This window comes from Nicotiana sylvestris, chromosome 5 (genome assembly GCF_000393655.2).
Source record: "Nicotiana sylvestris chromosome 5, ASM39365v2, whole genome shotgun sequence".
Classification (NCBI taxonomy): Eukaryota; Viridiplantae; Streptophyta; class Magnoliopsida; order Solanales; family Solanaceae; genus Nicotiana; species Nicotiana sylvestris.
The window spans coordinates 86,136,599-86,154,999 of NC_091061.1; the positions used below are offsets into that span (position 1 = coordinate 86,136,599).

The following is an 18,401-nucleotide window of genomic DNA, read 5'->3' on the forward strand; positions in this document are numbered from 1 at the left end:
CTTCTTAGGTCTCCCTCTACCTCTCCTCGTACCCACCACCGCCAGTCGTTCACACCTTCTCACCGGTGCATCAGTGTTCCTCCTCTGAATGTGCCCGAACCATCTGAGTCTTGCTTCCCGCATCTTGTCCTCCATGGGGGCCACACCCACCTTCTCTCGAATATCTTCATTTCTAATCTTATCCTTCCTTGTATGCCCGCACATCCACCTCAACATCCTCATCTCTGCAACTTTCATCCTCTGGATGTGTGAGATCTTCACCGGCCAACACTCGGTCTCATACAACATAGCAGGCCTAACCACTGCCCTATAAAATTTACCTTTCAGTAACAGTGGCACTTTCTTGTCACACAGGACTCCCGTCGCTAACCTCCATTTCATCCACCCCACCCCTATACGGTGTGTGACATCCTCGTCGATCTCCCCGGACCCCTGAATAAACGACCCCAGGTACTTGAAACTACCCCTCTTAGGGATGACTTGAGAATCAAGCCTCACTTCCACTCCCGCTTCCGTCGGCTCTGCCCCCCTAACTTTAAAAGAAATCTTAAACGTAAGCTTCGCATTCATCAGCTAGATTATAATACATTACATGACTCTCCAAGCTTCTCAAAAAAATAATAAAACCTAAAGCTTCACATTCACCAGCTCAATCATAACCATTGCTTAACAGTAATCCCACCTATCTAGAAGAAAAAGGGATGCCAAAACCTCACTATTCTGAATATATATATATATATATATATATATATATATATATATATGTATGTATATATATATATATATGTATGTATATATATATATATATATGTATGTATATATATATATATATATATGTATGTATGTATTCATGAGTAGAAGAATTGAGATTAACATTGTATTGGGCTGTTCAATCTCATTGCAAAATATATCAAAAAAGTTTGGAATTGCCAAATAGCCGCACAAACTTCAATATCAGGATTGATTTTATGTAAAAACTAAAATGCTCATCAAGGAAAATGGCCAAAAGTAAGGAAAAAGGCTACAAAGGGACAAGAAAAAGGATGAGGGGTAGGTTCCGTAGGAGCTGTATCCGTGAACAATGTGCTTTCCAAGTCCATACAAGCTGTGGCATTTTTACTCTCTAATTCCAGCTCCTGAATCCACGTCAATTTCTCCCATCCCTGTATCTTCCTCCTCTTCACTATCTTCATCACCACTGATCTCCTCATTTTCACGACCGAGCTTAGCCATCTGCTCAGCAAGTAATTTGTCTTCCCGTTCACTCACCTGAAGAGATTAATCACATCAGAATCGCCACAGAAGAAATAAGATAACATTGCCAAAAGCAGAAAGCAAGAAAAGAAGAAAACGGGAGCCAGAGATGCATACACTTCTAATCTTTTCCTGATTAAAGTTTTCAATTCCAGTCAGTTCAATGTTCCAAAAGTCTCCTAGGAATATGTACAGAGTCTTAATTGTCACAAGTTTCCGTTCTAATTGGTATGCTGAATGGACTCACTTGTAATGTAGTTCTACCAATTATTTAACAGTATTTTATTCATAAACCTAAAAAAGGTCAGTTGTAATATAAAAGATCAGGATTGGAAGTCCCTTTTATTAACTGTAAAACTTTTGCCCATGTACATCTACACTGTTGCAACCAAAACCAAATTAGAGATTCAGAAGCCAACTTTATGACAACAGCCACAACTAGTAAGCACTCAGAGTACTAGCAGTGCCTAGAGAAAAATCAGAGAGCTTTATTCAATCGAAATATACATATTTCCATCAACATATATATATATATATATATATATATATATATATATATATATCAAGGACCATGTTATACTAGTTCACAAGTAATTCCAAAGTAAAATACAAAACAAGTATGGCATCTGTGATATAGAACCTCCTGAATCTTACCCCTGCCATCAAATGATTATTAAGAGATTTACCAACTATATCTATTATGGTTAATCTGGATTCTAATCTTCAAATAAAGGTCATCCAAACATAGGAAGAAGCACATTTCACAAATAAAGAAGTACGCATAATGAACATAGTCGCTCACCGCTCTAGGAGCCTCCTTGACAGCAAGTTTTCCTTTGTGACGCTCTATTTCCTCGGTGCAAGCTGCAATTGCTTTCGTAAGGATTGCTATGCCTTGCTCCTGCCAAAAGAAATAAAATAGAAACCGTAACCTAACAAGTTGAATTCTCTTAAAAATTATAATTTTAGAGAAGAACTACATATACAAAACTATATATGAACGGTTCCACAATCAGATATAAACAAAGAGGGAAATGTTGCAACCAAGAAGCTGTATAGACAAGTTTGTATTTGCACTCCACAACAGTGGATCAGCTTTTAAAGCAGTGTATCCTTTACAATATCTTTTAAACACATCTAAACCAAGACAACTATCTGCATACCTTTAGTATTATACATTATAGAAAGTAATCTTTACTTCAGTAGTTAGCCACTAGCAGTGGTATTTTCTACAGTTCAATGCAAATAATGATATCTGATACAAGTGATTTAGAATACATCACCTTGAGGTATTTATCTGCAATTGACGATTATCATATAACACCCTCTAGGTAGTTGTTAGAAGGCATAATGCGGTAGGTGACCAATTAAGAAACTAGTATAAATGCTTGCACTACTTGATTTTTTGAAGGAACTATGCCCCGCCAGTGTTATCAAAGGCTCATTTAAGGCGCGCTTAAGCCCCGAAGCTCAGGAAAGCTCAAGGAGGGCTCTTCGCCTCGCTTAAGTTGCACTTTAGTGTAAGGCATGGCACTAAGGCTTGTGTCTCATTGCCACGAGTTCTCTGTTGAATCAAGCGGCACTAAACAACAAATATAATAAAAAATAAGCGTATTAGCTGCTAAGGGAAGCACTATGAATGAATGTGTTACTTTGTTCTTGAATTGCATATATATTTTTATTTTTTTTCCCCTTCATTGCGCCTTTTTTCTGAAGCACATCACTTTAAGTATGCTTTGCGCTTAAAAGAGCGCTTTTTAGAGCTTTTCGCATGTGACAACACTGTGCTCAGCAATTGCCCACTAAAGTATTTTTCAATTCTTTTTTTCACTTTCCAGCAGCAGTATAACATAACAGATTAATTCTAGAAGTAGCTTTAACATTGATTATAGTTAATGAGCATACTTGAGAGTATGAAACGATTCTTAACCACCTTACTCGAAAATAAGCACAATAAAACCAAAGGGAAAGCCAAAGGATTTTTGGAAAGCAACCCATGATGGATAGGAGAAAAATGACATCGAACAGGTGGTCCCCGAAGGTCATAGTAAGCAAAAGGGGTCCAGCTAGAGCATCCTAGAAAGTGTATTATCCAAACAGGCGTCCTTCTTTGACTATAAAACTATGATAGATAAGTGGAAGTATTACTGATAAAATAAGAACTCACTCTGCAACAACTGAGATGATGGAGAGAGAAAAGAGAAAAAAGAGTCTTTCAAGCTAAATCAAGGTGAAGGGGGTAATAGCACATAACGGGCAGTCTATATACATTTGGCCTGCCACTTGCTAAGAGATGGACGAAGGATGTTTCCATCAACTTTTCCGCCGGATGATCGAGTTCCGATATTAAACCAGGGTAAGGAACTCTGACCCTGCCCCTGAAGCAATTAGCTTTCCCAACTTTCTTCGTTTTTTCCAAAATAAATAATGTGCTTTCAAGGCGGAACTAACATGTACTGCATGTTCTTGACCAAAATGACCTCAGAACAATAAAAATGCTCCACCACAAACCAATCTGATACTTTTGAAAGGTGAAGACTAAAAACATTTCACTCAGGTAAAACAGGCTACCCATAAAGATATGCAATAAACAAATACTTACCTTGTCAAGAGTCTGAGTATTGAGCACGTATGCTGGAGGAGCAACAAGTTTAATTTTAACTGGGCAATCATCATTACCTGCAGCTTCTGCTTTACGCATAGCTTCCTGCACCAGACGTGAAATAAATCATCAAGAAAAAGGGGGCTAACATTACAAACAATATGTGACCTATACAAGCTGTTTCCCCTTTTTGATAGGTAATGTTATCATTTTATTGAACAACGACAGCGTTAAGAAAAATGCAATGTCTACAAGTGATAACAACTAATTGAAGAAATAGACAATTGCATGAAAATGATGATGCCAATTATACAAACCTTGATGTGAAGAACACCGTCAAACTGAAAACATTTCATCTCAATATCTGCTCGAATCTTCAAAGGCTGTGGAGTCATTCTCCTCCGAATATTCTTGACTAATGCATCTTTAACTTCCTCAGATAGAGCAGGAGCAACCTTAGTTACCTATGGAGGATAAGATATTAAATATCATTAGACATCATTGGACGAAATTAACCAAGAAAATGATATGACAAAAGAGTACCTCCTTCCCATCGGGGCCAATTTCTTTAACTTCACGGGTGAGGGAATTAAGAATTGAATCTGGATCACTGACAACCAATTTGAATGCCTGGAATAAAAACCAAGAAATCCATAATGAATCTTGCCAATCAGAAGAGGGAAAAAGAAATCTTTGGAAATTGATACAAATTCCCACCTCAAAAGCATGACCATATTTTCTGTATAAAGGCCAACCAACATGAATGTACAGGTCCTGCAATAAAGAAGGCAAATGATTAAGAGCAATTGAAGAGAAGAAATTCAAAGATCTATTTGACAGGGACTAGAAGAGGAAAAAGCTCAACAGAATTGTATGGATCTGAAAGTACATTATGCACGAAAACGCATTTATCTCAAATAAATACTGATGAATATTCTTCTTATTTTCAAACAGCAAGTAATTGCAGCAGGTCCTGGTAACCTTCCCGCAGAAAGAAAAGAAAATGAGACGGGGTAAACAGACATCCACTTTAAAGCAGCAGAAGTTCTAATTAACATGCGAAAAACTATGTGTTTGCAAGGCCAAGGACACATAGATAAAGCAGCTACACACGTTCAGTAAACTATTAGGCACAGTCCCGATAAGGCAGAAATCTCAGAGACACCGGGATGGAATAATCACCCTTAAGCCAAAATATTACACGGCAAAGGATAGAGAGAAAAAGCAAATGAAGGTAACAAACGCCTTTATGTTAAGGCATATCATAGAATATATTTTATTTACACACTCCCAGTTATGGAGCAGTAAAACATAGAAAAGAAAATGGTAAAATTCTCACGTGTAAACAGTTAAAAAGGTGATACAAAATCTATATTCACAATTGACTCACTCAATTAATTAAGATTCATAACTCTGTACTACCACCAATCCAGCAGGCCCAGATCATACAGCAGCAGAACAGGTCTCTTCCCCTTCAATTCAATTCACAAATTATGTGTTGAAACCCTACATTGACCACAGGACAAAATCCAATTGCAGTAACATCAGCAGTTTTTCTCTGCTCATAAACTCTCTAAAAAGCAAAGATTGCATTCCAGTTCCTGCTTGGCCTTGAAGCAAATCATTATCCAAAGAACTAAATCCAAGAGGAAAGTTAACATTGCCCAAAATTTCACAAAAAATGTGACAGAATACATTGTGAAACATACTTCTTGCAAGTCTAGGTATTCTACATTTCTAAATCAAGCTGGAAGTCTTATGAAGAGAAATTAAGCGGATGGTATCCACACACAAACTGATAATGGTAAACATAAAATTAAACTATTTTTTTTTTCTTTTGTGATATACAGTTGTTATCTTAGAAGAGCCTTGGCCCTATACCTAATCTTTAAGACATAGCACAAAGGACCGAGCTCACAACTAAATTTCCCAAATCACAGTTTCTCTGAGTTTTCTAAAAGAAATTGGTTTCATCATACTGCTTAAGACAAAGCGGAGCAATTTGACCTTATCCAGGAAAAACCCCAAACTTAAGAATCATTTGGCATAAACACTTCTTTTTGCTTTGGTTTTCATCTTTAGGCCAGTACAGCAGTCAAAGCTCAAAATAGGAGCGCACCAAAATGCCAAGTCAACAACACTAACTCAGTCCAATTCACTTCACACTTCAATAATTTCTAATATCCAGAGACCTCATATTCAACTGAAAACCCAAAGATGATAGTGTTCAAGATAATGAAAGCAATATTCAACTACGAATTCTAGGTTTTGCGACTGAAACTAATTGACATTCAAATAATAATGTGGATTAAAGGAAATAAAGATATGTGTCGCTTGAAACTAACAATATAATCGGCATAGAAACCGAAAATCCTGCTAATATTCAATCTCACAAACCCACGTACAGGAAAGGAAGAATGTTGGAATTAGAACAGAAACAAATCAAATTTATCATAAAAGGAACGGAAATTTTAACAAGGACTTAGATTACCTTGAGAAGATCAAGAGTTGTTCAGAAAACAAAAGAGAAGATTTTTCCTCTCTCAATACGTTAATTATCATCCAAAAACTAAAAATTCCTAACTAATGAAACACTTTAGGTTTAATTAGGACTTAAAATATAAGAAAAACCCCCAAAGTATTCTTAAAATAAAAGCTCCAGGTCGGGTTGGCGAAGTCTCCCGCTGCAATTTTGCGCTACCGATGTGCAATGCAATTTGCACTTTGAGCGCAAATCTGCGCAGAATTTGGCAGTAGCTTTTTATGTGGGTTACTCCTTTGGCTCCTTCGATGATTCCATGTCACTCCCAATGACATCACAAGCACATGAAAGTATTTGTAAGGGACTTCCAAGCCTTTTAGCTCCTCCCCAAGACGAAAACACTTCTTGATCTTCATTTGCAGCCCAACCAATTTCACTTGGAGATCCTTCACAAGTGATCGAGGACGTTGGGGAGACTCCTTAATAATTGTCACGTGGTGGTGAGCTATCCTTGATGCTATCAAAAGACATAACCAAATATTCTCCCTTGTTTTACAATATATATGCCATGTTTCTTCATTTAGAGACATTGCAAGAATTATGACACCATTCCATTCAATACAACTTTCAAAATTTCAAACTTAGATATCATGTATTCTAAATCAAGCTAACTTCTCGTCCATTACTTTAATATTTTCCATCCATTATCACTACTCCCCCTATCCCATTTGGCACACTTCCCTTTTTATTCTGTCCAACGAATGGTAAGAATGGTACTTCCTCTGTTTCAAATTGTTTGAACCTATTTGACTAGGCACGAATATTAAGAAAAAAGAGAAGACTTTTGAAACTTATAGAAAAGTACTCCCTCTGTTATAGAAAACAATCCATAAATATTTGTGTGGCTATAAATGATCTCGGTAATGGAAAATTTTTAAAGTTAAATTGTTTTCAAATTTAGAAAGAATTCATTTTTTTAAACTGACTAAAAGGGAAATATGCTCAATTTTGTAACAGAGGGAGTACTTTTCTATATATAGAAATAATTTAACATTAAACTTCTTAATTTACCATTAAGTAGATGATGTATAGCCAGACACAGTGTTTTCAAAGGCATTTTGGGGTGAGCACCGGGACGAGCCTCGGGGCGAGGCGCACCAAAAATGCACTGAGGCTATGGTGGGGGCGAAAGTTTCAAGAGGCGTACGCTACGCAATTCGGGTCGTACGCCCAGCAATTCGGCGCGTTTTTGTAGTGAGGTGTAAGCCAAAAAGATTTTTTAAAATTAAAACAAAATTTGCTGAATAAGTCCTTAATATAACACCCAAATTCTAAAAAATCAGCCTGTAATTACTCAAAAATATTAAAAAAGAACTGAAACATTAAATTTAAAAGTCAATCCCTAATTTATGGTCTTTCCCAATTCTTTATCTTGTCCGCTAGTCTGCTAGTATCTCCCAAAAGCAATGAACAGTCAATTCTTTTTTGCAAGTACAAAGAAAACTTCATTCTCCTCCATAGCAGCAAGTTCAAAATTCAAATTGCAGGTTAGTCATCCTTTTTGTTCCTCGATGTAGAAAACTTCCCTTTTGTTACTCCATATAGAAAAGTTTATTCTGTTCAACTCAAGTAGCATATAATGAATTGTTTTGACTAGTTTTTTGTGATGATGGAGCACAGCTATATATATTTTTCACTTATTTATAATTTTCTTCAATTTTTGTGCAATTTTACCTATTTAAAATTATTTATTATAATTATATTATTTTATAAAATATTAAAAATTAAATACGCATGGAACTTATGCCTCGTGGCTCAAGGCTACGCATTGTTGAGGCATATGTTTACGCATAGCCTTTTAAAACACTGGTCACACAAATATATATGTCTTGCTTTAGATCATAAGTTTCAAAAAAATTTATTTTTTTCTTAAACTTTGTGCACGGTCAAACATAACCCCAATAATGAGGACACAGGGAGTACAAAAAGTTAAAATAACATCTTAAACTCCAAATCCAGCTAAATACAACAACAACAACAACGACCCAGTATAATCCCACAAGTGGGGTCTGGGGAGGGTTGTATGTACGCAGACCTTACCCCTACTCCGAAAGGTAGAGAGGCTGTTTCCAGGAGACCCTCGGCTCAAAAGAAGCAATAGGAGATGATACATTAGTTATGTAAAAATGCGTAATAAAACAGCAACAATATATAAGAGATATGAAATATGAAATACAGGATACGACAACGAAAATACGAAACAAATCCAGCTAAATACAGTCATATAAAATGATAAAGAGGGAGTAGTACCTCCAGATCAATTCCCATGGTTTCAGCAACGTGACGCATGATTGAATGAACAAGCTTACTCTTATTATACCTCTCCTCACAAGCCGATATGTCTTCTTCAGAAACCCTTCGTTTACTCAGATCAATATATCCTTTCTCTTTATCAACCCTAAGAACCATAACCGGCTCGATACGGCCGACTTTGATGAGACTGCTAATACTCCGAATTCGACGACGAGAGAGTTCAGAAAAAAGGATCATTCCTTCTATGTTGTTGTACTCGAGAAGCGAAACGTATGCGCCGCTGTCCGCCATGCTTTTCACCTGTATCATTACTGCCATGTCCACTTCTGGGTACTTGGCTTCGTACATTCGGCATTCGAGGTTCGGCGAGTTGGTCGCCATGATTGGGGCGATTTTTGAAGTGAAGGTTATTAGGGTTTCGGAGAAAGTCTGAGGGGGGTTTTGGAGAAAGGGGTGATAAAAAATGGGTTTTTGTCTGTGGAGGGACTGAAAGAAGAGATACCACCCATAATTGTACTGGTATTTTACCTGCTTTGTTTGGGCAGAGAATATTTAATATATTTTTATTAAAAAAATATTATTTGAAAAATACAACATACACAAAGAAACATGTAACTATCATTTTATCAACAGGTAAATATACCGGATATTCGTACATTCAAATCTATCCAAATTCTACTATTTTTTAATGAATTATAATTTTATTGTTTAAGTTGTCGAAGATATTAAAAAAAATTCAGGATAAATGTTGCATTAAAATTTTAAAAAATAGTTATCATCTTTTTTTCTTTCTTCATGAAATAGTAGATAATATTATTATATAAATACGTCAACTGATAAATATTGTACAACAATATAAAAACAGATCAGTAATAATATAATTAATAGTTTGCAAAGTTGCTTGATTTGAGGTATATATCCCTTGGAGAATATTTTGGCCGATCAAGAAACCTTGTTATAGTGCACAATTCCATTTGAATATTGCTTGTAAAAATATCACCATTTGTGAGAATGCTAAAATCTGCTTGCAAGGTTGAATCAAATAGAAATTTTGAGAATAATAGGTTTTTTAATTAAGAAGATGTTGGTGATGGAGTTAAGGGCAATAGTTCCTTTTTTTTTTTAAGACGCGAATTATGGGGTTAGGTATTTTCTAGGAATGAAGTTAATTACTTATCTCTTGAAATTTAAATGTTAAATTAATTTTTTAGGCATTAAAAAAAACTTCAACCTCTAATGTAATTAGAAATGATGCATTTCACAATCATATTAGCAAAATTAACCATACTAATTATAAACTAACTAATTTTATTACATTATTTACTTATCTTATCCTAATATTGTCAATTGTCTTAAGCAGTGCCAAATGACTTATTATTTGGCTGTCAGTTGACTTAATGTGGATATTTGAAATAAATAATTATTTGTATAGGAGAACGTGGATAAGAATCAATTATGAAGGTAGTTTTGATTTATTGCTCCAAGCCAACGTTTGGGAAGACATTAGTCGTGGGGTTGAACTTTCGGGTGATTTTTTTTCCTTATTTCTTGTTTATGTGTAAGAAAGATATTAAGTATATAAATAAATAACAAGCTGCATCACAAAAAAATGTGGGAGAAAATATTAATTTCTTTTTGCATTGGAAGGTTTAATAAATAAAAAAAAATAGAAAGAACTACAAGAAAATACATATGACTTCACACCACATGTTTTTAAGTTTTACTCCACCTAACCCACATTGTACATATTTTAAAAGCACTTGCAAATTCAAAATCTGTGTTCTTACAACCATTGCTTCTAAGTTATGGAGTTAATTCTTTGTTCTCACAATCATTGCTTTCACTCTCTCTTCTTCTCACATCTTCTACATATGCTTCAAGGGTCGTGTATTTTCTACTTCTCCTTTTGTGTCATCTGCTTGCAATGTAAGAAAATTGAAGAGTAGAAGGCCACCATTGAGGACCATTCAAAGCTTTGCTTTTGAAAATGTTTTTTTTTTGAATTTGTTAGTTGTTTGGACTGGGTGTTGTTCCAATTGATTGAAAATATCAAAAGAAGTTCAAAATTTAAATTTGAAATGATTTGGAGTAGATTTGAGCAAGATTTGAGTTAAATTTCAGAAAAAACGCAAGGAAGAAGACGAAGTCAGTTTTTTGTATAGTTATGTATAATCTTGTATAATAGTGTATATGAGTGTAAAAACACATTTTATACACTATTATATACTTTTATACACCTTTATACAAGCGTCTGTAGACGAACTTCTTCCACGATTTTCAGTTGCATTTCTTGTTCAAAACCAGTCAAAATCTCCATTAAATGACTTCAAATTTTATATACAACCTCCTTATGCTATTTCTAATAAGTCTAAACACCTACTCCAAATTTCTCACAAAATCAAATTCAGAATTTAAACCCACATATTTAAGCTTGTTAAAAATCTAATTTTCACCACCCAAATGAATTCGGTTTGTTGAATTAATATTTGAGTCACAGTTACTGATTCGAAAATTAATTTAAAAGCTTGAGGAATCTTTTTTAGAAATTAAATAGTAATTTTGAGAACCTATTTGAGTTGGGTGTTGAATCTTAGCCTATTATTTTTAGGTTAGTTGGAATTGAAATATGGGCTATAAAATTAAAAAGTATGAAGCCCAGTTGTTCTAATGTGAAATTTTCCCTAAATAAAACTACCAAACAAACATGGGAGGAAGTATTAATTTTTTAAAATTGGCAAGTTTAATTTTTTAATTTTAATTTTCAATCTTCTATTCTAAAATAATTTTGAAACTTTTGTTGTAGTTTTATCCTAAAAATTTAAACTTGACATGTTATACTGATGACACTTGGCACATAATATATCGAAATAGTATCAAATTTTTGTCTACTATTCAAAATTCTTCAACTGCCTGAATTTATCAATTTGAGTGATTTTATTTAAATTATTTTTTTCAATTAATTTAAATTATAAATATCCTAACATTATATTTATTTCTAGTTTTCGTATATTCTAATGAAATTTAGTATGCTACTTATAATTTAAATACCATTATTTTTTATTAAATTATGATTTTGAATTCATTAAAATTATAAATAGAGAAGCCTTTTATTTTTTTATTCAAAAGTCTAGAGATAAGCCTTCTATTATTTACATTATTCAATTTATCTAAATTTGTAAATAATACTCTTGTATATTATTTATTGACTTTATAATTGTATCTTGGTAATCTTTTTGGTGTTAAAATTTTTTTATGAATAATTGTAAAATTTATCAAGTGGCTTTGTAGTATCTTGACACTTGACTTAATCTTATGAATAACAATTTTTTTGTCGTAAAATTGCTAGGTGACTTTTTATTATGCTGTCACTTGGCTTAATATGGTGTCTTTACCTCTCCTTTTATTATGTATAGATAATATAATATATAATATATAGATACCTCCTTTAATATAACATAGATAATATAGATTTCTTACTTCATTCAAAATATATATTTTTTTATTATTTTGTATAAAATATATCGATAGTTTGATTATTATTTTCTACATTATAGGGAATAAGCAATTAGACTTTTCTTCTATTTTATTTTCAATATAAAAGTTTTGATTTTTACATTGTTTACTTCGTCATTCTTTTATTATTTTATATAAAATGTATCAATATTTTTAGATTTTTTTCTACATTATATGAAATAAGCAATTAGACTTTTCTTCTATGTTTAAATTTAAATTCAAAAAGAGTAACTAATTATTAATAATAAATAATGCATAATTCAATTTTTAAAAAATTTACATTCAAAAAGAAACTAATTATTACATAATCTAATTAACTTTGTCCTAAAATTGCCAAGTGACTTTTTATTATATTGCCACTTGGCTTACTATGTTATTTTTGCCTTTTCTTTTATTATATATAGATTATAGTCCTGGCATTTTTGGTTGTTGCGTCTAATAAAAACAATTGGTTCAAAATATTTATTATTTTAAAATTAAAATAATTTTTATACCTTTAACTTTAGAAAAAATTACTCAATTTGGCATTTCAAAGAAAAAATACTACTAATATTAGTTAGTTCATAAATAATATTAATATTAGTCAATTACTCATAAAATGCTACCAATATTAACTCAATTAATTATTTATATGATTAATTGAGTTACTTTTCAGAGTATGGTGGCTAAAACTCAGATTGATTATCTCCTCCTAAGGAATTGAGATAGAGGGTTGTGCAAGAATTGCAAGGTTATCTCGAGTGAGACAATTGCGACTCGACATAGGCTCTTGGTGGTGGTCATCGGCATCATAATAAAAAGGAAGAAGAAGGTGGTTCGAGGTCGTCCGAGGATTAGGTGGGGTGCCGTGACGAAGGATAAAGTTCAGGAGCTGGAGGGGAGGTTGTTGGCTATGGAGGCCTGAAGGAGTAGCGGGGATGCAAGCGGTATGTGGACGATGACGACGAACTATATAAGGGATGAGCGAGAGAGGTGTTAGGGGTCTCAAAGGGTTACTCGGACGGTCACAAGGGCGACTGGCGGAACATCGAGGTCCAAGGAAAGGTGTAAAAAAAGAAGCGGCATACCGGAGGTTAGTGGAGAGTACAGACGAGGATAAGAGGAGGATGAACAGAGAAAGATATAAGAAAGCTAGGAAAGTGGTGAAGTTAGTAGTCATGGAAGCTAAGACTGCACCATTTGGTCGCCTGTACCAAAAACTGGGGGACAAAGGAGAGGACAAGAAGTTGTTCCGGTTAGCGAAGGCGAGAGAGAGGACGGCTCGTGATCTAGATCAAGTGAGGTGCAATTTTTTAATTCTTTTTTTAGCAAATATTCCACTAATATTAGTGCTTAGTGGTGTTTTTTTTATTATTAATAACAAAATCAAAATACAAATTGTATCGATGTCTAACCAAGTACAAAAGAGTACATCAATCCTATTACCATAATTGAGTAATGAACTCAATTGTGATAGTACAAAATGTGCTACTAATTGTTTCTTCGAGACCAAATCCACAGGTCCTACATAGCATGGTACTACAGGTTCGAGGTCCTGCACTAGTTGATGTGAAAAAAAGGCCTTGAGTTTGTGATTTCGCTTGCAAAAACATACACGTGGACAGTCCAGTCGGTTATAGATTCTTGATCCCTCATATAATCAGTATGTGATTGACATTTCTTTCGCTTTTCCATCCCATAGCCCGTAATTTCGCACCAAGACCACATTTCTTCCGAGGTGCAATTGTGTTGCCGTGTTGTCATTTATTTCTTTATTTTTCGTTATTATGTTATATTCTGTTCAGGTTTTTGTCTAGTAGGTGCTTGACTTGGTTTCGTCACTACTCTACCGAGGTTAGGTTTGATATTTACTGGGTACCAGTGTGGTGTACTCATGCTACGCTTTTACATATTTTTTGTGCAGATTCATGTACTTCAGCTCGTGTCGGACGCCAGTGATTAGACTAGATATTCCAGAGACTTCAAGGTATATTTGTTTGACGTCCGCAGTCCTCTGAGTCGCTTTTTATTAGTTTCTTTTCTACTGTTTATTTTCACATCAAACAGTATTGTATTTTGAGACTTCTAATGTACTTCGTAGAGCTTATGACTCAGTTTCACTGGTTTTGGGGAGTTTTGTGATTGTTATTCAGTATTAATGATATCATGAGATTTATGAGTTAATTTAATATTCTTAGTGGTTATTTTTATTATATTCTCTTGTATGTTAGGCTTACATAGTCTTAGAGCCTAGGTGCCATTACAAAACCCTAAGGTGGGAGTTTGGGGTCATGACATCTAGGACTTGAACTGGTCCAACTGGCATAGTCTGAACATGGATCTCCTCCTCCTGCTCGAACTGAGGCTTTGCAGTAGGTGTTGTTGCACATTCTCTAGGCTGAGCTCTGCCTCTACCTTTGATGCGGAACCCAAGATCAAAAGGCTTATGATGTAAATATAGTAGAAGGTGATGTAGGATAATAAGAATTAGTATGTAATTGAAAGATAAAATTACGAAACTTACAAGGAGATTAGACCCCAAGATTAGAAACGCAAACAACCATGGATATATTAAATCCACAATCTCAAGAGCAGTAATCAAGTAATCTAATCTATCACCTAAGATAGAAGATTACTTGCAAGGAGAAAATATCCTTGAAGCAATCAAAGACAAGTCCTTGGTAGAACTTAAGGAGAACTGTCCTAAACTCTCAAAGAGATGAATATATTTCATATAAGGTATGATATCTCACAATGAAAGAGTGATGGCTATTTATAGAGCCATTTTAACTACTCTTTAACAAACTACAAGTATGAAAACAAATACTAAAAAGATTTTCAATGGTGGCTACATACAATCTTCAACAATGGAGACCTTAAAGTCATCCAAGAAATCTTATGGAGGCCTACAAACATAGTTATACCACCTAACTACTTGTTGCACCTTTTAAATGAGTTCACAAGAACAATTCAATTAAATGTTTTCCACCAACTATGAATGATTGAATCTCTTGTATTGGAAATCTCGGCAGATTGGTACAGTCTTGGTAGAAAGTCTATAATTTTATTTAGGAGTGTTGAAATTGTACAATTCTTGATTCTCCGGAAATAAGACACAATAGGCTACAATTTTGGCAAGTTTTATACCTAAATTCATCTTATGCTAGTCAACAACTAATTTTGAAGTTGACCAATGTGATTCTGTCCAGATTTGTACAAATGTAGCTTATATGGCCATAACTTGATGTAAGAAGCTCTAAATTAAGAACAGTTTAGCTCATTAGAATTTAGAATTCAATATCTTTAATCATGATGAATTTTGTAACCCAATTTGATTTATATTTGAACAGATTAATATTTAAAATTGGACCAATGTTCGAACAATTTTGTGAATGTTGAATAGCACTATGTATCAGTCCTTTGCTCTAATTCTCCCAAAGTATTCACCAAATATTGCATGCCTACAAAATAAAATAAAAACACACTCAAAGTAATATATTCTAAATAAAGTACTACAAACTATATTATTAAGAGAGAGGCTAAATAATCAATCACAAGTTAATTCATCACCATTTTGATTAAGAATCATGATTATCTCTATTTAGGCTCACTTGATATACGTGTATAAATTTTGGATTCTCATCCACACCTGTGACTTCCGATATCATATTGTCATGCCCCTTTTTTCTCGCGAAATCGGGTTTATGACATTTGGGAGGACAACTCGCTCCCTTCTGGGAATTGGGTTTTTTGATTTGAAGAGTCGCCACCTAATGATTAAGTGCATTAGGATACTAGGAAGAATTTGTTTAGAAAAATCAGAGTTTGGGTAAGGGCTAAAAATTATCTCGAGGGGAAGGTGTTAGGCACCCCTCAAGATCCACTAGTGTGGTTCCCGCCCATGCTACAATTGTGACTTAAGTACAAACAATAAATAAGAAATTAAAGGTTTCAAATATGAGGGGTTGTCACATTGTGATTGCAAATAAGTTAAAGTTTGAAGAAACAAGGAAGTTGAAATTTGAGAAAAAGGAATTTGAAATTTTGAAAGTAATAAAATAAACAAGTAAAGGGAAGGGGGTCCTAGGTTTATAAATAATATGGATCACATCAATGCAATACCTGGTAATCACTCCTCAGAAGAAGGGTTACACGTGGTATTAGTGCACTGGTCATCATATCCATATCTACCCTTTCCCACCCCGTTGAGGTATTTAAACGCGGAATGGTTTCGTTACTTATTGCATGCTAGTACCCCCCCCCCAAATCCTATCAGTCCCGGAGACATTTGGGACTACTAGTCCTAAAGGGAAGGGAGATTTGGGCTTTGTATGGTTTAAAAGGATAAAATTCTAAAGCGACAAACAAAAACACATAAGGCAGATATGGGAAACACATAACAATTTAAGAAGCTCAGATGGACCTCCTCACTAAAGACAGATTGTTTAGCATGTCTTGCAGATACTGGTTATGGTCTGAATTAAACTTAAACGTTAAGGAGGCAGACTGGTCTATTACACATTTCAGATAAGAAATCAAAATCAGATCTGCCTGCTGGTTGGAATTAACAGAGTCTGATTCAATTAGCTAATTTTACCTTATAGCTTGCTAAGTGAAACCTACAGGCATGACATCTAATAATGCAGAAGTGTACTGATTTTTATAAGAAGAAGGCATGTTGATTATAGAAAACATAAGTTCTGTAGACATTGATTAACGTTACTACTGATTTTAGACTTGTAAATGATTCAGATCAGTTAGTTACTCCTATAGACATGCTTTCTAAGTGTTATCGAGTTTAACCTTTACAAAAATGCAGAAATCCTATAGGCATGGTGTTTAAAACGCTGATTTTTATTATTTAAGCCTATAAATGCGTTTTCCTAGTGATAGATACATATGCAGAATTCAGGAAACTCTATAGACATGTTCTCTATGTGATAGGTAGAAATGCAGAAACCTATAGACATGGTCTCTATGTATGAAATGCAGAAGCTATAGACATAGTGTCTATGTCTGAAATGCAGAGGCTATAGACATGGTATCTACGTATGAAATGTAGAACCTATAGACAAGATTTCTATATGAAATGCAGAACCTGTAGGCATGGTTTCTATATGAAAAACGCAGAAGTGCAGGACTTGTAAACATGATTTCTATATGAAAAATGCAAAAGTGAAAACATGACATGATTGCAGCAGTAAATACCTATGAACATGATATCTACCCTTATGCATACATGAGTGACCCTCCCCTTTTCACTAAAACCCCATAAGTTATTACAAATTATTACATCCCAGAATGAATAAAGAAAAGTAAAATAAAATTACATCAGAAAACTAAAAATCCCAACCAAGGAGAGCCTGATTCGGACTTCTGTCTGAAGCATGAAGTAAAGCAACTCCAAAGATCAAATTCCAAAACCTTTCTCTTATTTGTGATGTGTCAGAGTTCCCTAAGAGTCTCAAGTGGACTCCGGGTAGTGCTTACACCCAAATATATTGTAGAATTGGATTATAGTGCAGTGTGGAAGGGCTAGCCCTCAAATGTCCAAGTTTAGAGGGAGCTCAAGGCCCCAAAGCAAGGCTCATAGGAGGGGGGAAGAACTTAGAATCTAAGAGAGAGTGCAAGTGCATAGAGGGGATTTTGGGGAAAGCCAAGACAGGCTGGTGGTCATACCCAGCAATTGGAAGTGCTAGCACACCCCAACCAGCCTGTTAGCCACATTGTTTGGGAGTTAGGGTCCATTAAAGGATCAAGTCCAAACATGAGCAACAATTTGGATGTTGCCATGCTTTGAACTTTAACTCAAACACATAGAAGGGAATAAGGATTTGGAGGATTCACACAGCAAGATATGCAAAGAGACAACATATTCAATACAGAACATAAACAGCAAAGTAGACAAGATTGTTGAAAATGTAAAGCAAACACATAGGGATGAAGCTGAAAGTTAAATTTGAACATACCAATTTCAGGGGAATAAGAAGAGAAGAGTAGTAGTAAAGCCAAATTGCAAACACACAGCCAGAAGATTTCAGAAGAGAGTAGAGTATTGAATTGAGAATGTAGGAGTATTAAAATTGAAAGTGTTCAATAAGTGTTATCAGAGTATTGAACTCAAGGTCTTAAAGAGTATTGAATTGGAAGTGTGTAAAAGTGCAGAAGGGTCGTGCCCTTTATAGTGCAGAAAGCAAGTAAGAAAAGGTAAGAAAATAGTTTCGAAATCAATCACATAAGGTCTCCCTTCAATTAAGG

At 34.5% G+C, this 18,401-nt stretch overlaps 2 protein-coding genes across 2 annotated transcripts; one reads left to right on the top strand and one right to left on the bottom strand.

The window, feature by feature from the left end:
* Positions 1–855: 855 nt before the first annotated feature.
* Positions 856–9,173, bottom strand: LOC104216694 (eukaryotic translation initiation factor 2 subunit alpha homolog). Its single transcript, XM_009766806.2, has 7 exons — positions 8,649–9,173; positions 4,574–4,630; positions 4,400–4,486; positions 4,174–4,320; positions 3,857–3,961; positions 2,057–2,155; positions 856–1,269 (listed from the first exon to the last, which is right to left on the bottom strand). The coding sequence occupies exons 1-7, from the start codon at positions 9,030–9,032 to the stop codon at positions 1,117–1,119; spliced, it is 1,032 nt and encodes a 343-aa protein (XP_009765108.1). The 5' UTR covers positions 9,033–9,173; the 3' UTR covers positions 856–1,116.
* A 3,950-nt stretch (positions 9,174–13,123) lies between these two features.
* Positions 13,124–14,302, top strand: LOC138868923 (uncharacterized). Its single transcript, XM_070146505.1, has 3 exons — positions 13,124–13,446; positions 14,068–14,130; positions 14,245–14,302. Exons 1-3 carry the CDS (start codon positions 13,124–13,126, stop codon positions 14,300–14,302), a joined length of 444 nt encoding a protein of 147 aa, XP_070002606.1.
* The last annotated feature ends 4,099 nt before the right edge of the window (positions 14,303–18,401 follow it).

Bases quoted from the DNA above. Each gene is read 5' to 3' on its own strand.
- LOC104216694 (XM_009766806.2), bottom strand. From the start codon at position 9,032: ATGGCGACCAACTCGCCGAACCTCGAATGCCGAATGTACGAAGCCAAG. The intron at 4,631-8,648 runs GTACTACTCCCT...TCTTTATTGCAG, and splicing joins CCATGGGAATTGATCTGGAG to GACCTGTACATTCATGTTGG. The intron at 1,270-2,056 runs GTGAGCGACTAT...TAATCTCTTCAG, and splicing joins TCAAGGAGGCTCCTAGAGCG to GTGAGTGAACGGGAAGACAA.
- LOC138868923 (XM_070146505.1), top strand. From the start codon at position 13,124: ATGAGCGAGAGAGGTGTTAGGGGTCTCAAAGGGTTACTCGGACGGTCA. The intron at 13,447-14,067 runs GTGCAATTTTTT...TTTTTTGTGCAG, and splicing joins CGTGATCTAGATCAAGTGAG to ATTCATGTACTTCAGCTCGT. The intron at 14,131-14,244 runs GTATATTTGTTT...TGTACTTCGTAG, and splicing joins GATATTCCAGAGACTTCAAG to AGCTTATGACTCAGTTTCAC.